At 42.4% G+C, this 25,526-nt stretch overlaps 2 protein-coding genes across 3 annotated transcripts; one reads left to right on the top strand and one right to left on the bottom strand.

Moving 5' to 3' along the window:
• The first annotated feature begins 3,618 nt into the window (after nucleotides 1-3,618).
• On the top strand, nucleotides 3,619-14,192 carry cldn7a (claudin 7a). The gene is made up of 5 exons (XM_037112843.1): nucleotides 3,619-3,744; nucleotides 3,862-4,206; nucleotides 8,268-8,432; nucleotides 10,059-10,143; nucleotides 10,687-14,192. Exons 2-5 carry the CDS (start codon nucleotides 3,984-3,986, stop codon nucleotides 10,853-10,855), a joined length of 642 nt encoding a protein of 213 aa, XP_036968738.1. The 5' UTR covers nucleotides 3,619-3,744; nucleotides 3,862-3,983; the 3' UTR covers nucleotides 10,856-14,192.
• A 655-nt stretch (nucleotides 14,193-14,847) lies between these two features.
• si:dkey-112a7.4 lies at nucleotides 14,848-17,610 on the bottom strand. Of its 2 annotated transcripts, none has more exons than XM_037112844.1 (3): nucleotides 17,317-17,610; nucleotides 16,574-16,929; nucleotides 14,848-14,967 (listed from the first exon to the last, which is right to left on the bottom strand). In XM_037112844.1, the coding sequence occupies exons 2-3, from the start codon at nucleotides 16,752-16,754 to the stop codon at nucleotides 14,888-14,890; spliced, it is 261 nt and encodes an 86-aa protein (XP_036968739.1). In that variant the 5' UTR covers nucleotides 16,755-16,929; nucleotides 17,317-17,610; the 3' UTR covers nucleotides 14,848-14,887. The 2 variants fall into 2 exon arrangements, with proteins under 2 accessions (XP_036968739.1, XP_036968740.1); XM_037112845.1 differs by lacking the exon at nucleotides 17,317-17,610 and adding an exon at nucleotides 17,075-17,243.
• Between the last annotated feature and the right edge of the window lie 7,916 nt (nucleotides 17,611-25,526).

Genomic DNA, 25,526 nt, shown 5'->3' with positions numbered 1-25,526 from the left:
GGGGGGAAAGAGCAATGTTCTTTTTGTGTTCTTTGCAATCCGGGACCTGGGAGGAAAAAGCAGCCAAAGAGGACATCAGATAAATCAGGTTACCAGTGGCAACAGCACTGGTGGGCCCGGCACCGGCCCCTGATCTTCTTCCTACACATCCACCTCTCTCTCCCGAAGCCCTTTATACTCACCTCCCTTACCTACATATGCTCTGCTTCATGGCGTCCCCTTCATCTTTCCCCTCCCGTCTTCATCCTCACAACTCTTTCAACCCTCAAACACCCCCCCACCACCTCCCTCTTTCCTCGTATCAAAGTGAGGCAGATTCCTTGAGCTGTGGGGTCGCTCCACCCCAGCAACAATGAGGCATTTGTTGGCCTCGACAGTTAAAAACTTTGGAAGGCTGGATACAGTATTAGGGGAAGAGTTATAGTGAGAGAAAAATGCGGGTGAATGTGGGGTGGAGAGGGGCCCGAACGTGAGAAAATGAAGCGTTATCGGAGCTGTGAGAACGCTGTGGCGCGGCCTCGTTACGCTTTTTTTTTTTTTTTTTTTAAATTGGTCAATCCAGTCAGTAGGTGAGCAGCACATTCCCATTAATCTGGCAGTGGGGATAACTTCCTCCAGGCTTATGGCTTATTACTTCCTCTCCCGTTGCTGTCGGACTATTGTTTGGCCGCAGTGTGAAGTCACACACACACAGCTGACCGCTGATAATGACAATGCTCGCTGTTGTCTGCCGTTTTTTTTTTTTTTTTTTTTCTTTTTCTTGTTTTGTCTATTCATTGCAGGAAGGGGGCCACAGCTGGCATGTTAATGCAACTAATGGAATTGATCCTATTGTCAGATATTAGTAAGTTGCAACAGTGTCTCAACGAATCACCTCGAATTAGTTCAGTGGATCCGATGATGAATAAAGCCGAACATATATAACACAAATCTCATCTCAAGACGGTATTAAAGTGAGCTGAATATCAAAATTGTGCATTCTAATGGTGTTTGTGTCCTGTTGCATGCACTTGAACTTGTTTGCGGTGCTTTCAGATGCACCGATAAAGCATGAGTAACCACTTCCCCCCTCTTTACTTCAACCCAATGTTACAATATCTATGGAAAGTCACGCCTGATTTAGTACACATTATTATGAGTTAGTCTTCAGGAGGAACACAACTCATTTTACACGTATGACTGGAAAGGGCAGACGCTTCGTCTTTGTCTGCTTCCTGAACAACTGATTTATTTCCCCCAGGATCCATCACCTCTCCCCGCCGTAGCTCCTCCAACTCATTACAGGAGGTCAGCACAACCTGATATGAGCTTTAAAGGCGCTCTAAGTAACAATTTGTACAACTCTCACTGTTTCTCATTGGCCATATGTGAGCTGATTGTAATGCCACGGTCTCTCTATGGGCTGTATGAGCCTGTGGATGACGCGTTTAAGTTGTTTAACGCTGCTGGACTGTGAAGGGCTCAGGTTGGATTTGCTGAGACCACCCTGGTCATCATTCAAATGGCTCCAACAAGGAGTCCAGAAAGTTGCAACAGCCGCTACTTTTTTTCTGGTTAAAACTAAAATTAGACGCGGCAAAAGTTTGTCCACATTTTTGCAAAGGAACGAACAAAACTAACAGTCCCACATGACAAGAAGAAATACATAAGACACGTGAATGAAGCAATGCAGCCCCAATGAAGTGACTTCGGAATTCACATGAACCAGAGCAACTGTTCTGGTCGTCACTCTGACTTATTCCGCACACAGCAAGCTGGCTGAGTCATAGTTCAGTCTTCATCCAGCTGCCCCTGTTCCTGAACGTATCTGAGTTTCCTACATTTGATCCTGTCCCCTTCTGACACGGCAGTTTACCTCATTAACAACAGAGAGGGCGTGAATCTGCCCGGGGCCGGTGATTGGTGCGGTGATCCGAGGTAGAGGGACAGTTGGGAGCTTAGTCTACTTTGTGCAGTGACAGCACCTGAGTTATGGCACCAATATGGGTCAGTGTGCGTACTGTAGAGATCTACATTGCATGCACACACACACACACATACACACACACCATTTCTGCACTTAAAGCTACTACAAAGCACTTTGGTCTCTGGCTTGAGACTTTATCAACCACGCTGTGAGATTTAAAAGTTGACTTAAAAAAAAAATAAAAAATTAGGACACTGATTAGCTCAGAAAACCCAAGTAGACTATTACATTGAAGTTGTAGCGGCTAAAAAGTTTGAACAACTTTAGTCTAATTGCTTTTTTTTTCTCACTTTGTCGGATTTGAGTCTTCATCCGACCCAGTGACACACTTTAGGAATATTTTATACTAACTAGAGACAAAGCCGGTCTTCTCGCATGTGCTCATTCAGGTCGTATAGAGGCATCGTTATAAACCAAGACTGTTTAATGATGGGTTCAAAGTTCCTTGTGGTACCTTAAAGTAAAATGGAAAAGAAGAATAAAGAATATTTAGGGTCAAATGATGCTGGATGGAAGTGATACTTGGAGGATAAGTTCGGCGAAGAATTATGCATACGCGACTTTCCATGCTGATGGGAAGTCGGGTGGAGTTTCGCAGTCCGCGGACATTTGTGGAGCCACACAGCATTCTCCTGAACAACTGAATCAGCCGGGCACTTAAAAAATTCAACTGAAGGAAATCACAGCGTCGCTCCACTTGGGTAGCTCGTCCAGCATGAGTCTCCTCTGAAAAATGACCTGAAAAGACGTTATTTACACCCTCATCGCGTGGTCGAGCTCATGTACCCACCACAGATTGAGCTGCCACAGTTTGAAAAAGGATATAAAATAAGTCTTTTTAAATCAATGTTGGATCTTGGGAGTTCCATGCCATAAGAGCTATATGGAGCAATTATATGTTATTTTTTTGTCATGTTTTCTTTTGGTGGGGGTGCGGCTGTGGCTCAGTAGGTGGAGTGGGTCATCAAGTGATCGGAAGGTCATCGGTTCGAATCCCGGCTCCCCCTGATCCTCATGAGCAGCTGGCTCCCTGCATGGCAGCCTCTGCCATCAGTGTATGAATGTGTGCGTGAATAGCTGAATGTGGCATGTATTGTAAAGCGCTTTGAGCTGTCGGGAGACTGGAAAAGCGCTATAAAAATGCAAGACCGTTTTTTTCCCATAGCTTTCAAAACAAGTCCCCATCTACTGTACAGTTGTTCAGGAGAGCGCTGCGACGCTGATTTGCTACGAAGCTCCAGAAAAATTCTCTGATCTCTGAATTTACATTTTTGGTCAGATTTGTCCTTTAAGTTATTTTAACTAGTCACTTTGGTGAGCTCTGACTGAGCAGAAGGGAAAGGACCTCTTGAAAACCCCAATTTTGCTCCTTCATTTCTATCTAAGAAGCTTTATAACTTTTTTTTAATATAACTTAGTTTTCTTCTGTTTCCTAACTGACCGAATCTTTTTTTGTCTTTACAGCATCACCCTTACATTGGAACAACTATTCAACCTGACTTTACAATTGCATTTAAAACGCATACTTAACAAGCCGAGCAGATGTATTTTCAGAGTAAAACCCCCCTACATGTAGAATTTAACAAGCATGTAAGTGATTTTTAGTCAGCGTGTGTGTGTGATAATGGAGCCAGTGGAGTGTGTGGCACGGCTGAAAAGGTTAAACACTGATAAAGGGACGAGGTGCGCAGAGGAGAGACGACCTGTTGCTCCGCTCTGAACATTCCCCAGCAGCTACTCCCACAGAGCATCACCGTCTCCATGCGCCAGCGGGCATGGTAATTACGCACCCACTTCACACCATCACACACTCACACTCACACACACCTCGGATGTGACTCGGAGACCCCCGTTACACAACTCATGAACTGAACCAGCGGCTTATTTCACTTCAGGTCTGAACAGCAACATCTGGAGCTTTAGAGACTGAGCGAGAGGAGGACAGGGACGCAGACACCACCGACAGAAATTCACGCAGAGAAGGAGACTTTTTTTTTTTTTTTTAAATTTGGAAGCTATGGCCAACTCCGGGATTCAACTGTTGGGGTTTTTCCTGTCTCTAATCGGCATCGCCGGGCTCATCATCGGGACTATCCTGCCGCAGTGGAAGATGTCGGCGTACATCGGGGACAACATCATCACGGCCGTGGCCATGTACCAGGGGCTGTGGATGTCCTGCGCCTTCCAGAGCACCGGGCAGCTCCAGTGCAAGATCTACGACTCCATCCTGCAGCTCGACAGTGAGTAGTTCCTCAGTGATGGAATGTATAACGAAGTACATCAAGCACTTTACTTGAGTATTTCCATGTGAAACGTCTGCACACAATTTGGAGGCAGATATTGTTTTTTTTCTTCTTCTTCTCTTTTTTCAGCACTGCATTTATTTAAAGGCTTTCTGGGTGCTTTGTACATTTTAAATGATGAATTAAAGCAACATTAGTAACTATTTCACCCAAAAATAAAACCATGAAAATAATTTTGATGGTATACTGACTTGTAATAGGCTGAGCGGTGTCTCTGTCAGTCCCACTCCACACCCTAATAGATTTATTGCAGTATGCAGGGGCAGACTCAGGATGTTCGAGGGCCAGGGGCCAGGAAAAAAAAGAGGGGCACCATTTGTATACGGGGGGGCACCAGCACGCAGAAAGTGGTCATCTATTCATAGTGTAGTGAAAGGCCACCTTAGCAGGCACTTTATTATGTTTTATCTACCATAAGGGCATCAAAGAGGGTACTTTTCATGGCATTTTTTGGAACATGGGGGTGCCCATATTAAAGAAAAAAAATTATTTGAAAGCGCTCATAAAGGTTTTCCCTCTGGCTTGTGTTTTTTTTTTTTTTTTCCCACGCCATTTACTGATGCGCAGATAGCTTTGCCCGTTGCTAAGTTAACCCTCTCACTGCTGCCGCCTGTAGCTCCCGTTAGCTAGCTAGCTCACCCGACATTACCGCTGATGATATTGCTGGAGAAACCTGGGATTTGTGTGACAGTGGCGTTGAGCTCAGAAGCTCAGAAAGTCAAATGGCACTCAACACTAATTTCTACATAGTGTTGCTTTAAAATAATCTACACATTAATGCATCACTAATTATTATAAAGGGATGTGATATTCATGTTCATGGAATGTGTTATACAGTATAATGAGTGCTTTCACTTTTGGTACTTTAGATGTATTTTGAAGTTAATGCATTTATACTTTTACTCAATGCTGGAATGTAACTAAGTATATTCACTTAAGTACCTTACATGAGTGCAATTTTGAGGTAATTGAACTGTACTTGCGTATTTCTGTTCTACTGCCAATTTATACTTCCACTTCCACTATTTTGTGTTCCTAAAAAGATAACTTTAGTAACCACTTTGTTAACTCCATGCTGTGTCACTACCAACACAGTGCATTTGTAATTTGATTTTATTTTGATGGCAATCACATTTGAAAAAATAAAATAAAAAAAAATAAAAACTAAAGTACACAGAATCTGATAAACAAAAAAGCTGAATATCTAACACAATAAATGGTTGACCCTGCATGCAGTATATATATATACATATATTTATCCTAAAATGTACTTTTTCTTTGTACTTTTGATAATTAAGAATGTTCAGGACCAGATACTCACTTTTTACTCAGATAGTATGTATATTGACGACTCTTGGGTACTTTTTTTTACAACACTGCTCTCACTTAAGTAGTTTCTTGAATATAGTACTTTTGGCCTACCTGTATTTCTATATTCAAGTATTTCGAATCTTACTCTAAAATGTATGAATACTTAATCCACCACTGCCAGCAGCTGACACTGAAATTCACTCCATTAGCAGGGTGATCCTCACACAGTCTCTTATTCATGACTCCAGCGTCACCACCTGTAGACCCACCTGCTCCATGAGAGCGTCACCTGAGTGAAGGACCACACCATCATTACTGATTAAGTTTGCCACCTCGGGATATACCCTTCTTATCACACACACACACACACACACACACACACACACACACACACACACACACACACACACACACACACACATACTGCTACCAGTGATTACACTGATCACACTGTAATCTGTCACTACAGCAGGACATTGTCGTCTTCCTCAGAAGTTTGAAAGGAATTATTATCTGCTCAGTATTCCTTAGAAAACCTCACCCACATATTGACCAGTTCTGGGAAATCCTCCCACCATGACTCCCGACATTTCCTAAGAACGCACACTTCGACACACACTGCACATAAAGCAGGTGCTACCTTATCAAAGTCTTGGATGAGTAATCTTCAAGAATGCCTGATGATCATGAGCATAGATGAACTCCAACATCTGGGTGACTTTAGAGACTCTATGCTGTTCTCTTTTTCCACAGTGAAACAGATGTTGCAGTTGGTCCTTATTACTAAACATGTTGCCAGTGTAATCTTCATAGGAAGGGTGGCCATGGCAACTCCACTGCTGCAGTGCCGGCATCGGAACAATCTGCTGAACATTTCCAAAAACACACTCTCAGACTTCAAAACTCCCCACATGCAGAAACAAATCTGGTTCACAGGGATTTAGGGACGTCACCAATCTGTGAATCCATGATTAAATTTGACTTGCAAAGGTCAGGATTCGACACGGACAGTGAACCATTGTTCGACTATTGGGTCTGGACTTGTAAAGACCGGTGGATCACTGGTTTTATGCCCTGACAAGTGTCATTTACTTTTTTCAAAAAGAGGACTTCACAGCAACAGATTGATTTATAACAGTTACTTTTTGCAGGTTAGGGTTAGGCAAGCTCAAATACAGTCGCAACGATTTTTGAGTTTCACTCGCAACCGGGAACTCTAAGTATCGAACTCTGTGAAGAATGATGGTTGATTCCTGTTGAGTCTCATCCAAAGGTCATCTGACGCCAATCCAAAGCATCAGTGTTTGGCGACCTCGGTATGAGTGTGAGCACAAATCAACTATCTTTCTTCAGAATTGCTTTGAAAAGTTACATAGTGTAACGTAATGCTGGGATTGTTTCCAATAGCATCTGCAGACTTTTGGCACCATTTGGTGACATGAGGTGTCAAGAAAAGCAGCAGGGCTTCACCTTTAAAGCCAATTATGATTCATCTCTTTGTTAATTTTGACTGCAAACTGAGAATTATAGGCTGATATACCTGACAGCATGTATTTTCACCGACATGCCAGCGACTGCATTGTGTTCACTGCATCGTGGAGCTGGATTACTAACCAGGAGAAACTGACAACCAGTCTCCGGGGCCTCAGACTGTCAGGGGCACCAAATACCTTATTTTCATCTTTTCAGTTATATTAAATCTGAATAATCCGATTATATTCACATTTGTTTTGGAAGCTGAAAAATGAAACGATGAGGTCACCAAGGGTGGGCTGTCTTGAATTATTACTCGTCTCACCTATCTTTCTTTAAAACATAAGTTCGGGGTCACAGGTTGATTTTCATGGTTAAGGTTATCCAGTAAAGTACTATGACTGACGTATTTTGTAACATATGAAACATGTTTGGCATATACATTACTATATAATACGTCCCACGGTGATCATCGTTTCCCATGTCTTTCTTACTATCTGTTTAGAGTCAGTCTCTCCCTCTCTTGTGCATCCTCTCTCTCTCTCTCTCGACCGTCCCTCCCTCGAGGGTTTTGTTTGTTCAGGCAGGGCAGGGATGGCCTAGACTGGCACAGACTGGTTCTAGGTGGACAGAGGAGGGATGGAGCGGGGGGGGGAGGTTCACCCTGTGATAGGTTTATAGGATGAGGGGTGGGGGGGGGTGGGGGCACTGACAGATGAGGATCCTGACAGCAGCGCTTCAGCAGGCCTCCACCTCTCGCGCAGCAACAGATGGGCGGGAGACAGCGTGAAAGACAGAGTGTGTGCTGGTGTGTGTTCATGTGTATCCCATGGTTTCCCTTCCAGGAAAAGCTCACATTAAAATGTCCTGGCGGGCTAATGTGAATGTAATTCACAACCCCTGGACACACACACATAAAGCCTCTGTGATAGGCGGAGGCCTGCTTGCTAGTCACTCCTTATCGTTTCCCAGTTTGTGCTTCCACATTTACACTTTGTATATACAGCAGGATTTATTATTTGACTCTGGGTATTCTTTGTCTTTTTGAAAAGTTTTTGTATTTTTTTTTTTCTACCTTTTTTTAAGACACTCCCACATTCCATTAAACAAAAGGCCATTTAATCACTGCTTCCCCCTAATGGAACCAACATGCTTTTCCTGTTCTCCTCTAACACTTCATCATTTTTTTTTCCCTTTCTCCCTGTCTGCCCCAGGTTCGCTTCAGGCCACCCGTGCTTTGATGATAGTGGGCATCATCGTGTCCATAGCAGGTCTGGGTGTGGCCTGTATGGGAATGAAGTGCACAACCTGTGCAGGGAGTGACAAACTCCGCAAGTCCCGCATCGCCATGACAGGAGGCATCATCCTACTAGTTGGAGGTGAGGAGGACACAAATGTTCCCCTCATAGTTGATGTAGTGTTGAGATTTGATAAAACTTATTCCACTAAGGCCAGCATTTGGGTGATGTCAGACATAAAGGTGTGTTCCTAAAAAGATGGCATTTCAGAAATGATGTAAAATAAAGAATTTAATCAGATATAAACAACTAAGCAACAGGTGCATTATTAGCATTATTACCACTATTGCACATGTCTGATGCATGCTAGTCGTATTGGACCTGGAAGTATAGCAATCAATACACATAAAAAAACAACAGGATCCATTACTGTATGAAACAACAACAATTATTTATGACAGTTAATGTGGGTGAAACTTGATTACATACAAATGGATGACAAATTAATGCTTGCGCTCCACCACAAGCTGCAAGAACTGCTGTGTGCAGAACTCTACCGGAGAGACCAAAGCGTATTTGTGGTTGTCATGGACCTGAAGTACGGTACCCTTTTATTAAAGCTTTGGCAGAAACACAAATCTTTCAAAATTTAAAATAAACACTGCCAAATTTAAACTTTAACTTGAAGACTGAGAGTATACGACTATACTAACAGCTCTTTGAGGCTGTAGCATAGATGTCAGCATGCTAACATGCTCACAATGACAATGCTAACAAGCTGATGTTAAGCGGGCATATTCTTTACAATGCTCTATGACTCAATTTAGGTTGTTAGCATGCCGACAATAGCTAATTAGCACTTAACACAGTAAATGTTTCAGGTAATTGTGCATAGCATGCTATATGGATGACTACATTTCATCCTGAATATGATTATGTGTACCAGATTGCATGGCAGCTCATCCAGTTGATGAGTAAAGTGCTAACATTTTACCTAATGTCTAATTATATGGATAATCAATAAATTGTTTATGACACACTGTAATCTAGGTATAACACACAGATATGTGTATAGAGAATTAATAGCAATCCATCTTGTATTTGTTGGTAAATTACAGATTGACAGATTTCAGTCCGTGAGTGAGCACTTTGACTTGCTTGGATTAAAGTCAGTAGGAATTATTCTGTGGGCACCATAGGTATTTATAAAAATCAACTAGTGGTCATCCAGCCACTATTTGCTGTGATAGTTCCCGAGCTAAAATGGTAACACAATATACGAAAAAGCGGCGTTGACTAAATTATTGTTCAGTCTACCAATATCTGCTGCACGGCTCTGATGTAATACCTCCAGCACAATACGATAAACAATTGGTTATCAATTGGTCTGTATTGGTTATATGATAACCAATACAGACCTGGTTACATAATATTCCATCATCATCACATTTTTCTCAGATCTTGTGTACATCATACGGTAAGTAGGAGGAGGTTTGATCCCCAGCCCAAAAAGCCTTCCTCCCACTCTTCTGCTCCAGCCCTCCAGAGGTCATTAGACTGAATCAGACCAGTTCTCCTGGCACTGATTCTAACGTAAGAGGTCTAACTGGCTCTGAAGAGAACAGACACACTAAGAGCTAATTGTGCCGGAGTCAATAGCTAGCCGCCTGGTGCTTGCAAAGGGGATAAAAGCATGTCTACCCTCTCAGGTTTTGATGATGTGCTGATGGACTAATTGATCTTTGTTGTTGCGTTTCCCCCTCTCAGGGCTGTGTGCCATTGTAGCGTGCTCCTGGTTCGCTCATAATGTGATCCGGGCATTCTACAATCCATACACTCCAGTCAACACCAAGTGAGTAACCCCAAAACACATTGTGTTCAAGAGAAGCACTGAAATTAAAGGAATACTTTGACATGTTGGGAAAAATTGCTTATCGGCTTTGACGTCAGAAGTGCAAGTAGTAGAAGAAGTACCATGCTCATATTTGTATCTTAAATATAAAGCTACAGTTAGCTTATCTTGGCATAAACAGTGAAAACGGGGTAAACAGCTCGCTTCACAGCAAAACAGTGTTGCAGCATCCTCCTAAAGAAATTAAGTAGATGGGACTAAAATGTCTCTATACAGTTCATCTCAAGTCTTTGGAAGCCTCAGGATCCTAAATTAATTTGAAATAACACTATTAACATCCTTTTCTTCACTGAAATCTGCACTGTAGTCACTAAGTTAAATGCGTCAGTGCCCTCCCCGTCTGTGCACGGGCGATGGCTTCTGGAGACTTGGGTTATGCCAAATGTGCCGTATGTTTGGGGGAACTTTCCCTTTAACTTTGTCAAGTAAAAATCCCAACTTTTACTTTGACATAACTGGTCAACACCATCTTATCCATCGCAGGTTTGAGTTTGGAGCCGCCATCTTCATCGCCTGGGGGGGCTCCCTCCTAGATGTCCTGGGCGGAGCCATGTTGGCTGCCTCCTGTCCACGAAAGAAACAAGTATCCAAGTACCCGTCCAAGGCTGGTTCCCGCTCTGGTCCGCCGAGCAGCACTAAAGAATACGTTTGAGAGTGTCCTCTGCTTGACAAGGCTGACAAAGAAGTCCCCCCTCTCCTCCCCCCCCTTTTTTACCATCCCAGCAAAGAGTAAAATTGAAGGTGCACAGAAAGTTGTGGCTCATAGAGGCAATGATTTACTGAAATGGGACTTTTGTTTTCTTTTTGTCCAGGCAGGACTTTGATAACCCCTTGATTATCGTGAACGATGTCTCTCACCCCGTCCACACATTCCACAATTGTTTACACATGATCCTCACAAATACATTATAATTGGATCCCCCGACTTAGTAGTCAAGGCCCCACGGGGTGTAACCTCTTGAATTGTAGCCTAAATGGTGGATTATAGCCAACACTGGCACCTCCATGTTAGAACCAGCATCTATTAGCGTTTACAGTGTAATTGAAAGTAATCAATTCCAGTTCGGTGGCTGGGCTGCGACTCAGGGGTCCCGTACAACAGAAGAGACAGGGTGACAATACAGCCTTTTTAAATTGAACTGCCGGTTGCTCTAAAATAGACGTTACAGGGTGTGACTTCACACACAGGGATCAGTGTGTAGGGTGACCGCAGCGCACAGGCCCCTTTACTACAACGCTCACCACAGCTCCTGCAAGCTCTTCATACCAGCCTGTTAAAACCCTGCTCACATATGAAATATTTTATTCCGTAGTCACCGTGCCATTATCGCTCTAATAGCTTCCATATCTGCCACTATGAGATTAAACTGCCTCTATTTATTCTGTCAGACGTCGGATGGCGTTCTTCGCTCCTGTGTAGATTTATATCACTGGTAGTTCACCGTAGCTTTCAGAGGTTATACAGTCGTGTTGTTTTTTTTTTTTTTTAAAGATGTTTTTATGCTCTGAACAGTGTGGGCTGTCTTTTTTTTAAAAATGTCATAGTTTTATACACGTGGCTCATCTACTGTAGTGGATAATGGTGTAATAAAGAATGAATGAAGGAAAAACATTTTAACATGTCCAGCGATACTGAAATAATAAAATTTGTTGCAACATTTGTCATTTGTATGGTGGTAGTTGATTATCAGTTTTTTCTCCATCATTCAGGGCACAAATGGCAAAACCTGTAGGCAAAGAAAGACAACCTTTTTTTTTCCAACAAAGAGCATCAAAGCATACATTTATTATGAAACGGAAAATAAAATTAACAAAATACTGCACCAATCCAATAAATTATTATTCAATTCAGATGTTTGTGCTTGTAGTGTTTGACATGAGACAATGGCAGATCCTCAGGTGGTTAGCGTACATGCTGCTATATCACAACTAGAGAGCATATTTCTATATTTCAGTGAACTGAAGGCTTTCTTCTGTGGAAAAGATGTTTTCATTCTTTATTGCCTGACCTCCATAAAATTTTGATTTACCAACTGGCTCTGCTGCTGGTAGCATATAATCCTTCCGATGATCTGATTGGTTCAAGCCAACCTGTGAGAGAAGGTCGCCGACGGATCATTTGTCCAATCACCGGTGGAGTAGCACTTCTCCAACAGTTTCTGTCAGCTCAAGTGCGACCATCCATATCCACTCCAAAGTTTCTAGAATTAAGACTATATTTTTATATAATATCTAGTCATACCATATCATTTACAAAAGGTATAGACACATTTCAGTGAAGTAGGATATGTATTTGTGTCCAGCAGTTGAACTTCTGAATTCTGGATTTTTTCAGTGAGTTAAGAGTATTTAGATTATTTTTAACTTTGCCTGTGTTTGTCTGTTGTTCATACATTCATTGTTGAATGCCACTGTAGAAGTGAGACGCTTTTCTACAAAATGTTGCTTTGAATAATACTCTGAATAATACTGGATAAACCACGTCAGACAAAGCAATGTTTTTTATATATATATGTTTTAAAAGATGTCTGGTGGGGATCTTTATGCATACAGTATTTAAGTCAGCTGACTACTCCTCATCTTTGCTGCAATTTCCTATGCAGTTATTCACACTACATTCTCCAAGGTAAGGCAGCCCAAAGTGCTTTGCATGCTCGATCCTGCCTTGGCATAACTACTGTGATGTCCATAAACCTATTGCATTATTAAAAAACAAAAAAAACAAAAAAAAACAACACTCTCAAGAGGGAGGGATAACTGATGTTTTGGGATGAGCTTGGAGCCTCTCCTAAGAAGTGTTTACCATTTTTGCATCCCATCAATATTTACTGTGCAGTTTACTGCATACTGCCTTTACGCCTGCTTCAGGCAGGAGGTAACCACTCTCGTTTGCCCCTTTACATTTGACTGTGCAGGTTACAGCGCATACAACTTGCGTGCACAAGATGATTGAGTAAACACAAGATTGGGAATAAGATAAGCGTTAAATATCATGTGAATGCACTTCAAGTTCAAAAATGCAGCCAGTGAACACAAAGAAATACAAAGATTTCCACAAAGATTCATCTTTTATTTCCCGAGATGCATTAAGAAAAGTCGACCATTTTTCCATGCAAATGGTAAACCACAGCCCGAACGTCAACCTCTGAGTCGGAGAACGAGCCGGGTGATGCAGCGCTTCCATGACGCAAAGATAAAGTAAAAGTGGTAACAACTGGCAACAACTTCACAGCCAACTAAGTAACGTGACATCAGCATGAGCCTCTACAGACAATAATATGTCATTTCAAGGTCGGACGCGGTCTTTGAAAACCTCAAAAAACATCAGTGTGAAGATTGTCTCAGCGGCGAGCGCTCATCATCGGCTGCTCGTCTTCCATGATCTCATACTGTAATCGTGATAACAAAGGTCGACATTAGCTTTAAATAGTTCAAAGACACTGTGGAGCCACCTGGGTGTAGCTTAAACAAGCAGATAACATTAATACAAAGTAAGTGTTTTTTTTTCCTTTAAGACATGTCCGCGGGCTGACCAGGATCCATTTTAACGGTCAATCTGACGTAGCATTAGATTTCATTTGGCAAATTTATTCAAAGCGTTTAGAGCCGTACACGTCTCTAATCACAGTTTGTCTGGCCGACTGGGAAACCCAAACAAAACCTCCATAATCCCGTGGCTGTTTACCAAATATTAAAGCCGAGTCAGCAGCTCGAGCCAACAATGAGCGAATCGGAAAACGCTGACTCAGCGTGACCCAAAAGAGCGTAACGGTGGCGCGGCCGTGAAACACTACTACATAGCCCTTAATAACAGGATACCAGTTACGTGTTCTTGATGCTTTTGACAGACTCCATGCATAGAATTCTGCAAACATGTCACTGCACATAACAGGCATTCCCACAAAAGTGCACCATTTGGAAACGTAAAATAAAATCTCAGTTCTAGACGACTGGAGCCATTTTCCAGTCAGAAATTTAAAAAAAACAAACAAAAAAAAAAAACATGTAAAAGCCATTAACAACACAACAGAGTGTTTCTTCTCATAATTATTATTATTTTTCTCGAAACAATAAATAATAAGCAGTAGTTTTTTTTTACTGTAAATAGCGAGCTTTCATCCACTGGATAATAGTACACCACTTGCATCAGTGTGTGAGCAGAGAGTGATAGTCATTGCACAACCAAAGCTTAACATTTCACCTGTGTGGTACACATTAACGGTGCCATCACACAGACGATCAGGGCTCACCGGAAAAAAAAAAAACAGGCGGGTGAGCAGCTGCCTCTCATCTAACCATTAGCTCAGTGCAACTTTTAGAAACGTAGCCCTTGTGAAGAAGAAGCTTTGAAAACTATACAGACACTCTCTCCCAATCCTTCTCAAGTCCTGAAAGTCTACTGCCTACCGAGGTATAGAGTAGAGGGCGATGCAATACAATTCATTCACAGTCTGACCAAAGGTTAAGTTAAATAAACATTATGTACAATCAGAGCCTAGGCTTCAGCTGGCGCTAAACCAACCCTTTTTCTGTGCCTTGTTTGAGCCATCAGAAGCTTCAGTAGGACACTTGACAAGGCTCAAGGCCAAGATCACTGACAGAAGGGGTTTTGGCGTCCCAGAGGATTTTCATTATCTTTTTTTGTTTTTTTTTCCTTTCCCTTTTTGGCACTTCTCTGTGAAGTTTAGGAGATGGGCGACAGGGATACCGGACACTGGCCGTTGTTGTTCATGATGTCGTCCAAGTCTTCGTCGTCCAAGTCAACTGAGGAGGAGGAGAGGTCAAAGGTCAGGAAAGTGAAGAATACTTTGAGGATACCAATACCAGATACTGTAGCTGAAAAATATGGATTGTTTGTTGTTCTTGTTTCAAGTCTTTACGCGGCGCCAAGATATCGGGAAGCTCAATCACACAAGAGTATCGTCCGAAATTAAGCGGTAAATTCACCCCAAAATGAAAATTGAATCATTATCTACTCACTCCCATGCCGATTAAAAGTAGGGTGAAGTTTCAAAGTCCACGGAACATTTCTGGAGCCTCGCAGCAAAACTACGTTGTGGCATTCTCCTCATCAACAAACATAAAATGGCTCCATACAGGTCGTCCAGCGTAAGTAATGTAGACATTACTTACACCCTTGACGTGAGGTCAAGCTGGTGCACCCACTCCGGAAGGGTTGCGTGCTAAGGCTTTTAGCCTTGGCAGCTAAACAGAAGACTTCTGATTTTAAAAACGTGTGGGGGGGGAATAACATCTTTTCTAAATAATTTGGGATCTCTGGGCTTCCGGAGACTTGGATCGCGCTGGATGACCTGTATTGCGTTGCTTTTTTTTCCTTTTTTTTTTTCTACATTTTAAAACAAGTCCCCATCGACTTCAGCTGTTTGAGGGGAATGCTGCGGCGAGGCACCAGAAAAGTTTTGTGGACTGCAAAAACTTTCTTGGGTGAAACGAGTCTTACTCAGCGTGACTGTGTCATTTAGGGCTGCAACTATCAGCTACTTCATATTCAACGAATGTTATTAAAAACGATAAAAAATAATCCCAATAGAAATATGTCCACTTGCTCTCTGCGGACAACCAGAGCACGGAGAGGCTGTGTTTCCATTGTGTTCATTCAGTAGCTCTTCTCGGAGGTTAAGTTTATTCTGACCTAATTATTGTGTCTTTCAATACGGAACGGGATGTTGGGATGGATTCTCATTTTTCCACATAAGAAACCATTAACAAATCTGCCTTCAGGACCCTTACATGAACATACTCTTCCTTTAACATAAGGGGAGAAAAAAAACAAAAAAAAAACAAAAACCTTTCATATATCACTGAGCCCTGCTGCTCCTGGTCGGTTCCAAGCAGATCACTGAACAGTTTTGATCAGAAACATACAAAGCTCCGTACATTTTGCTCAGAAATTAAACTATTAATACACAGCAACATTTGACTGTGCTGCTCCGGGGGAAGTTTTCTTTCATTTATCAAAGACCATCTCACTCTCTTGATGATCACTGTTGGGGTTTACTTGAAGTAATATTCCCAGAAGCTTCCCCTAACCATCTAAATGTTGGGCTTCTTAACACGATTGCTCAGTAATCTCTTGTGATCTGAAGAAACGAGCCTCTGGTATTAGAAGAGAACTGAAACAATCTTCTGAGAAAAGACTTGAGAGCGAAGTTTCACCTTTGGGCGCTTCTCAGTTTCCCAGAGCTATTTTCTGATGTTGTATCTGACGCTGTGTGTCGTGTTCATATGGGTGTGAATGTCATTAAGTCACTGAAAGCAGAGTAGCAGTGAGTGATATAAGAACAGTGATGCAGCATTTTGTGGGGGTGGGGGATCGAAGGGAACACGCTCATGGACAGGTACCGCTCACCTTTCTTGGTCCGACCGATCTGACCCAGCTTGGGTGCCCTCTGTCCGAGTCTCTGCGGGTTGTCCCCGCCGCCGTGGCCGTTCACCTGCGGGTGTCCCGGGTTGAACTGGCCCGCCGGGCCGGGCTGCCGCGGCGGCCCGCTGGGCGGGATGAGCTCCGGGATACCTGAAGCTCCGTACATCTCCGAGTGAGGCGCCTTCTGCCGATCGGCCGCTAGATGTCCGCACAGCCCCGAGCTTCGAGTCGAGTGGAAAAGCGCCTCACTTCCGCAATGGCATTCAACAACGAGATGTATGAAACAACAGACGAGGCGAAAGCAGGAGAGGGGGGAAAACCGAAGAGAAAGTCCTCGCAGCCTGCCGGGGGGTGGGAAAGTAAAAACACGGTTTGTCAGAAATGGCCGTGGTGCGTCAGAGAGTGCGGCCAGTGCGCACACAAAACACACGCACACGACAACACACACACACACACACATACACACACACTTTCTCCGCTGTTTACACTGAAATAAGCGATGTCCTCTCGCGTGTTTCCCACTAACAGGTGTAGCAAAAATGTCTTGCCCGGCCGCGACAGTAGCTGAGCGGCACAGTAACGCCTCGTCTCCCCACTGTAACAAACTGCTCTCCGCCCGCTTACTAAACAAATAAATAAATAAATAAACACTCACCGCCCGCTTCCTGTGTAAATCCCGTAAACCAAACAAACATATATCGGTAAATATCAGAAACGTGAGAGCTCACCTCTTCCTCACCGAGGCCGCAGCACGGAACTGAATCCGGTAAAAGCGGCTTCTGAGAGCGGTGTTGTTGTTTATCAGCGCTCTCTCTCTCTCTCTCTCTCTCTCTCTCTCTCTCTCTCTCTCTCTCTCTCTCGCTCTCTCTCTTGGCACAACACCGAGGAAGCGTCGATTTAAAGGGCCCTCTCGCCGTTCTCTCGGCCTTGGGGATTTCCTCGCATTGTGTCTTGACTCACAGCGGCGTGCGCACGTCACCGCGCGGTCGCTGCGAGGGTCGGCGCCGACACTTCGGATTTCACCGCAGGAGGAGTGCCAAAGTTTCGAGGCTCGCCCTTGCGTAATTACGCACCGCCGGTAATGAGAGAGTGACTCGGGCGCCAGCCAATGACAGAAGCGGTTCAATAATAACCCCCCCACCCCCGCCCCCGCGCGTAACACATGTTAATACTGTAAGTCAGTGGCAGCAGTTCAGGGAAGTGCTTGAAGAGAAAACAAACAAACAAACAAAAAAACCAATACATCTGTTTCCATTAAAAAAAAAAACAGTTTCCAGCTTCCATCAAACATTTTCAAGCTTTGTCTTAACAGCTCAGTGCTGGGTGACTTATTAACAACATTACTTGCTGAGTTAGCTATTTAACACACAGCAGACTCAGTGATCATGAGGTGGTGATATTCTACATTGATTTGAGTTTGCCCTTTACTGTAGTCCAATCTTAATAAACCTTACCCCCCTTACGTCTGCAACACCTGAACGTAACCTCACCCATTTGGAGGAACACATAACTGAAACTCACAGAGGGCCATCCTGTCCTGTCCACTTTATTCCTTCCTATTTCTTTTGTTTGTTGGTTTGTTTGTTTGTTTTGGTGTGTTCTTGTCTCTTATTGTGGAGGGAAAATGGTCAAATTCACGAAAAACAGCCAACTCTGGACATCTCAAGGCGAAGAGATAACTAATCATTCACCTTGACATCCAAGTCAGTCAGTCAAAGGTCAAACTCACAGAACTTCATTTGTCAAACATACGGGAGATGTCAGGCTGAAATTAAGGGAGATGTGTATAAAGAGATGAAAATAATAACTAGACTCCAAACAAAACCAGCTATACAGTAAATGTCTTCAGTTTAAGTATGAGTGGGTACTGGTGTATGTGGTTGTTGAGACTGTGATTGCTACATGACTGTGAGTCAAACTGTTGTGTTGTAATATAATACCTATTCTGGACGTCCTAAATCTTTCCCCATACAGATTTGATCCCGCATGAGGGGAAAAAAAAACCCTTAAAAATAACACCGAACGAAGTCAAAACAAAACCAAAGCGAAACATGATGAAATGATAAAACCTAAACAAACAACAACGAAGGAAACGAAAGTTAACTGATTTGAAAACAAAAGTTTCCACAGAAAATTGAAAAAAAAAAAAAACCTCATGAAAAAGAAATAAATATATTAACCCTGGTGTGACCGTCATGTAGCTTTGAAGAGGAAAACAGAAAACAGAATTGGCGCTGTGTTGTTTTGCGGAAAAAAAAAAAAAAAAACATTAGTCAGAAGAGAAAGATCTCCAATGACAGACTACATAAACAAACTCTCTTTGATTTCACGACTGAATACACTGAATAGACAAACTGACCAGACTGACAAAAATAAATACACGTTGTTTATATTTGGCGGACCCTGCCATCTTCGTATATTCAAACAGTATTCCAGGGAACAGCTTGTTTATTCAGTTAAAGATAAATATTTCTAAGCTTGCATTAACTAATATTGTAAATATAAAAATTCTGAGTTTGAATTTCTTCTACGGAACTACATAGTGCCCCTTGAGGAAGGAAGGATGTTAAAGGAGCAAGCCAAAAAATTTGCATCACAGCAACTAGCAGTTACTCTGCTGATAAGCTTCTCCTCATTTTCCGGGCTTGACATACGGCAGGTGGCCAACTCTTACATGTTGCACCTTTAGCGGCTAATTATCAGGCTGTGGAGCACCAATATTGCAATGTTTATACACATTAAGGTATGTATGTATTAATGTCTTCAACATGCAAGCCTATTATTCTTTACATTTAGATCGATAGATAGACAGATAGATACTTTATTGATCCCGGAGGAAATTCAAGCGATCCCGGAGGAAATTCAAGTTTATCAGTCAATCAGAACTATGTATACTGGAATGACATATCCAGATATTATGATTTGGTTGTGCACTGGTTGTAACCTGGGCCACAGTTGAACCCATGTTTCGTGTTTGTGAGCATCAAAAGCCGTTTTGCATGTGGGAATGTGTTATCTCCGTGTTCATCACCATTTTATGGATGAATCCATGCACAGTTGATGGATAATCTCCTTCCCCCCACTCCACTTTAGACTTGTCAAGACAGGTCCAACTCCGCTGAACTGAAGAGGAGGTGGACCATCGGCGCAGGTATATAATTGTCGGGCTTTCTCTCGTCCCGTAGAACAGTCCGATGACTTGGTTCGTGCACCGCCATCATGTCGAGGATCACTGGTGTCACTCTCCTGCCCGTCATTCTGGTTGCTAGCTTCTACCACAGCACAGGTAAATACAAACAGCATTTCTATCTTAATTCTTCTTGCATAGGTGCATCTTATAAACTCTCAAATTTGGCTCCACTTGAGAAAACAACTGACCCGGCTATAAGTAGTAATATACTGGTATATATGCGCATGCGCTTCATTTGTATTTCTTAGTTGGGTGTCACTTTCATGCCAAAAAACCTCAACCAACATCTGGTAGGGTCAACAACGCCCAAATGGTAGATCTTTCCCACCGTCATATGTCTCAACATTGTTATATAATGGGGGTCTATAGGTGGGGTCGCGAGACAGTGAGCCTCAGTGTTTCACTCATCATTGGTAGCTTGACCCCTGAGTATGCATAGTTTTACCGCTTCCGCTGACACTGTCTGCTGTGTTGGTATATCTTGTGTGTGACTGCTCAACATGCAACGATTGGTTACATGGTTTTGAGTATTTTTTTGGGTTGAGTTTTAGTGTTTCTTTGTTTTGTCCAACATAAGACTGCTTGAGTTAAAGAATAGTGTAAATATGTATTTTTTATTTTCAGTCGCATCTCGGCTACTTTAACACGCTGAGTCTTGTCTATATGCTGAACTGCTTTTAAAAGGCACCTGATTAGATCAAGCAGTCGTGGCCAAATCGGGATGTTCTTATCAGGCAAGTGACCTGGCTGGCAGATTCAGGAGAGTTTTGTGTATGAGTGAATGAAAGCTGTGCAAAAGCTTGTTTATATTCTTCTGATGACTTTAGATGACTGATGTTTTAACAGCATAGGACGGAATTACTATTGGGTTAATGAATGGTGGGATAAATATATTTTTCCCTTGAATTTTTTTTTTTTTATCGTTACTATTCATCTCATGCCGATGTGTGGTGTCTATGTAAAGGTTTTTATATGTACTACTGTTTTTTTTGTTTTTTTTTTTTGTTTTCAGACAGGACACTTTTTAGTGTTTAGTTAAAGAAGGCTGGTTAGCTTGAAGATTCCTTCATACATCTTTTCCCTCCCTTTTCACTTAGCCACTGTAATTGGTCATGCTCCACCTTTGAAGGTGTGGTTATTTGAGAGTGAATGTAAAGTGAAGAATGGCGCTCTCTCTCTCTCTCTCGTTTGTGTTTATTGCTTCTTTATTTTCCTGTTTTGACAGAGGGAAAACGTGTTCATGTATAATAAAATCTTTCCTTTTGTTTTTTTCAGCTCAGCCTGTCGGAGGTGGGGAATCATCTCTACAGAATAGCACTGTTGTGCTGCCGCAAACTGGTCACTCAAACGGTGTGTTTTCTGACCCCCTGTTTTTTATATATCATATATAAATATTTTTTTTCTGACTCTACTTAATTATATACTTTTTTATCAAATCATATAAGTGTGAACCTCAGACAGGGTGTCAATGATAATCTCACCCTGATCTGTCCATGAGATCACATTTTTGATCGGGTTAATTCTTTATCTATGATTATATCTGTTTTATCAATGTCATCAACTATCAATTCTCAATACCCATTTCTTTAGATCTCACTTAATTATAATCATCTCTTTCTATCTCTTCTGTTTTTTTTTGGTCCACTTTGGAGACCAGGTGATACGGCGTCAATCACAAGGCGTTTTCTAATATTCTCATAACTACTGATGATTCTGTCTCGTTTATTTGCTTCATCAACTTCTCTAAACGCCCCCTGCAGAGCCAGGCTGGTAAAGGTCTGAGCAGACAACAGAAACCAGACAGCTTTCAGTCTTTCACAGACATGCTCCCCCAAAACCAACGCCCGAGTGACATCCAACCTAACTCTTCCATCATGATACTTCACAGAGTAAACATACCCATTTAGACCCGCATATTATACATCCAACCCAGCCCTGAGGGACCGTGTTAGCATTGATAGCACTGCTGCCCACTACACGTCTTTTTTTGGAACGGGGGACACCCACACTGGCAGCACTAGGTTATGGATGGTGCAACATACCATAAACACTGCAGGCCTGATCCAGATCCATACATCCACTGTTTGCAAAGGCTGCGAAAGGGGTTCCTTGTTGCTTAGAAGGAATCTGAGGGGTGAAATGAACTCGAATGACCAGGGCTTATATACACATTTAAACAGTGAGAGGGATCAAGGCAGAAGGTGTGGTCACACGCACACACGAGGATGCACACGCACTTTTAGTTTCACACCTTTTTCACACGCACCCGCATATGTACCTGTATATTACTACTTATACACTCGCCAAGGGAAATTGTGTTTGACAGGAAGTGTTAAGTGGTTGATGGTTGATGTATTATTGTACGGGATAAATGATTTCTTGCTCTTTGTCTTTTTCCACTGCGTACAGCTCCACATGATAGGCCCATTCTTGCGTGTGGTTGCACGGGTGAGTGTCATCACGTGGTTAAAAATGCCCTATTTTCTGCCGTTGCACACATCACTTTAGTTTGCTTCCAAGGCAGACAAAATGCATCAAAAGTGTTTATGATCAGAGTTTCCGTAGTGTGAATTTCTGCTCTCATTGCAGTTCGTCCCAGCGGAAAACTTCTGTGTCTTCAACAACAGAAACAAAACAGCGTTAACCAGACGAAGGATCTGGGCAGGTGCCTCTGCAGCAAACCGGACCAACACAGTGAGTGAACCGACACTGTATGTTGACGTGAGACAGAGAGATTTGATCTTTTCCGTGTTAATACTCAGTAGAGATGTTTAATTTTTTTGCCATTTTGTGTTTTTCTTTTCCTTCTGATCTGCAGGGTTTACGACAGCTTGCAAATGGTTCCGAAAGTTCATAGAGCCAAAGCTCTCTCTCATTCCAAGCACCCCGCTGTGAACGAGTGGAATTATGCAGGGGGACCAGGAGTGACGGTCCTTGATCCCATCACCAAATCACTCCATCATCATGTTTGCATGATGTCTCATAAGAACCAGCATATGAAATCACTTTAATCCCTCTGACAGCTATAATGTGACATTGAATTTATGTTATGCACTACTTGTAATTTGTTAAACATGTCTGTAACCTTTCATATATTGTAAAAAAAATGATTAAAATAAAATCAAACCCTTCTTAATTCCTTTTCAATTATTGTATTGTGTCTTTAGCCAGGACATAAACAGCTAAGTGAGTATACTAGTGTTTACTGTGAATGTCAGGTTCTACATTTTTGGGTATGTGTGATACTTTATTACCTCCCTTGAATATCGCCCTTGTCAATCCCCTGTAGGATCATCTGTGTCAGCTGCAGCCCTCATGAGAGAGGAGACTGGTTTTGTGCGATAAGGGAGGGCTCCACTCCACTGGGCCTTTTTTTTTTCTTCCTGTTTTATCCATCAGTACAATGCAAAATCAGATATCACAGATGAGGTATTTTTTTTTATGTTGCATTACTTTGGTGAGAATGATTTCTGGGAAGTGTCGCAATATTCATATTGTTAAATGCCGTCGCTTGTGTGAGTCTATCAAAGAACGTTCGGAGTGGCTCATTTTTCTTTGTAAGATGCTTCTGGTAATCTAATTCATGTTTATACTCTCGCTGATTACTCATGCTGCTTTATCACAGTGCTGCGTGATGTCACCTTGTGTACTGTGTAACCTAACAGTGGTGTAACACTTCTTTTCCACCCGGGCAATAACTGATAAAGTGGCTCTGACTTACACCACTGAAGGTCAGCAAACATAATGCCACCGACCAGAGGACTGACAATTCTTTGTCACCGGCAAAAAACTGTAACCCACCAAGTGTTTGTGTTGAAATAAAATCACAGCGATGGTCAACCCTTCCGACCGAGACTTCAGTGAACTTTCCCCCAGAAAACAGTATCCCTCCCCGCAAGTGAGAGAGTCATACAGTGTCCAGTCTTACGCTGTAAGCCAGAGGCAGCAGTACAGGGATGATAGTTGATGGATGATAACTTCAGGGAAGTGCGGTTCTGTGGTGCTTACAGAAAAAAATACATCTACAGTGAAGATAAATCAGTTCCATCAGACATTTTCAGTGCTCGGTGACTTATTGACAGCATTACTTGCTGAGTTAGTTCTTAGTTAACACACAGCGGACTGAGTGATCATGAAGACGTGCCATTCTTGTGCAAACATCTATTTCCCAAATTGATTTGAATTTGCCCTTTATTCTAGTGCAATCTTAATAAACCTCGCCCCCGTTATGTCTGCGACACCTGAACATAACCTCACCTACTGGGACATACACAAAACTGAAACACACAGAGAGCCATCCTGAGATATAAAGCTGATTTCACTCTCTTTTTTTTCCCCCTCTGGACATCTCAAGGCAAGGGGGAAACTAATATTACACCTTGACATACAATAGACCTGTCAGTCAGTCAGTCAGTCAGTCAGTCAGTCGATGGTCAAACCCACAGATCATCATTCTAAATTGTAGCAGAGATTCCAGAGCTGTCAAACATATGAAACACGTCAGGCTGAAATTATGGGAGATGTGGATAAAAAGATGAAAATAATAACTAGACCCCAAACAAAACCAACTATATGGTAAATATCTTCAGTTTAAGTATGAGCGGGTATTGTATGTGTTTGTTGAGACTGTGATTGCTACATGACTGTGAGTCAAACTGTCAGGTTTTTATTGTAATATAATACCTTCTCTGGACGTCTTTCCCCATACAGATTTGACCCCGCATGTTACGAGGGGGAAAAAAAAAAATCAAACTAACACTGAAAGATTCAAAACAAAAGCGAAACATGATTAAATGATAAAAACTAAACCGAACGAACAACAATGAACGAAACAAAAATAAACTGATTTGAAAACATACAACTGTAAACATCACATCCTGCGGTTGAGTGCAAATTTGAAACAAGTCCCTGAACCGTTCTGTCTTTTGGGGGCCTCTGATAGGCCCTCAGGGGGTAGGTAGAAGCCAAAAGGCCGGCGATCACATCTACTACAGTATGTCTCATTTGACAATAACAATCCGAGTGCACTGGTTGTAACTTGGGCCACAGTTGAACTCATGTTTCGTGTTAGTGAGCATCAATAAGCCCTTTTGCGTGTGGGAATGTGTTATCTCTGTGTTCATCACATTTTATGGATGAATCCATGCACAGTTGATGGATAATCTCTCCCCCCCTCCTTCAGACTTGTCAAGACAGATCAAACTCTGCAGGACCGAAGAGGAGGTGGACCATCGGCGCAGGTATATAATTGTCGGGGTTTCTCTCGTCCCGTAGAACAGTCCGATGACTTGGTTCGTGCACCGCCATCATGTCGAGGATCACTGGTGTCACTCTCCTGCCCGTCATTCTGGTTGTCAGCTTCTACCACAGCACAGGTAAATACAAACAGCATTTCTATCTTAATTCTTTACATTCTTGTGCACTTTTTAAGGGAAACTGTGTTTGACAGGAAGTGTTAAGCGGTTGATGGTTGATATATTATCGTCCCACATAACTGATTTCTTGCTCTTTGTCTTTTTCCACTGCAGCTACAGCTTCACATGAAAAGTTGAAACTGCCCATTCATTCGTGCGGTTGCACAGGTGAGTATCTTCATTTGGTCAAAAATGTCCCATTTTCTGCCGTTGTACACATCATTAAAGTTTGTTTCCAAGGAAGAATAAAGGCATCAAAAGTGTTTATGATCAGAGTTTCCATAGTGTGAATTTCTGCTCTCATTGCAGTTCGTCCCAAAGGAAAACTTCTGTG

The sequence above is a fragment of the Acanthopagrus latus genome, chromosome 10 (genome assembly GCF_904848185.1).
Source record: "Acanthopagrus latus isolate v.2019 chromosome 10, fAcaLat1.1, whole genome shotgun sequence".
Taxonomy (NCBI): domain Eukaryota; kingdom Metazoa; phylum Chordata; class Actinopteri; order Spariformes; family Sparidae; genus Acanthopagrus; species Acanthopagrus latus.
Note: the sequence above shows the minus strand (reverse complement) of the source record. Positions and strands in the feature narration are given on the sequence as shown.

What these genes read in the sequence shown, in the direction of transcription:
- si:dkey-112a7.4 (XM_037112844.1), bottom strand. Translation starts at nt 16,754, where the DNA reads ATGTACGGAGCTTCAGGTATCCCGGAGCTCATCCCGCCCAGCGGGCCG. An exon ending in GATCGGTCGGACCAAGAAAG is followed by an intron (nt 14,968 to 16,573) that starts GTGAGCGGTACC and finishes CCTCCTCCTCAG; the next exon opens with TTGACTTGGACGACGAAGAC.
- cldn7a (XM_037112843.1), top strand. Translation starts at nt 3,984, where the DNA reads ATGGCCAACTCCGGGATTCAACTGTTGGGGTTTTTCCTGTCTCTAATC. An exon ending in CTCCATCCTGCAGCTCGACA is followed by an intron (nt 4,207 to 8,267) that starts GTGAGTAGTTCC and finishes TGTCTGCCCCAG; the next exon opens with GTTCGCTTCAGGCCACCCGT. An exon ending in TACACTCCAGTCAACACCAA is followed by an intron (nt 10,144 to 10,686) that starts GTGAGTAACCCC and finishes TATCCATCGCAG; the next exon opens with GTTTGAGTTTGGAGCCGCCA.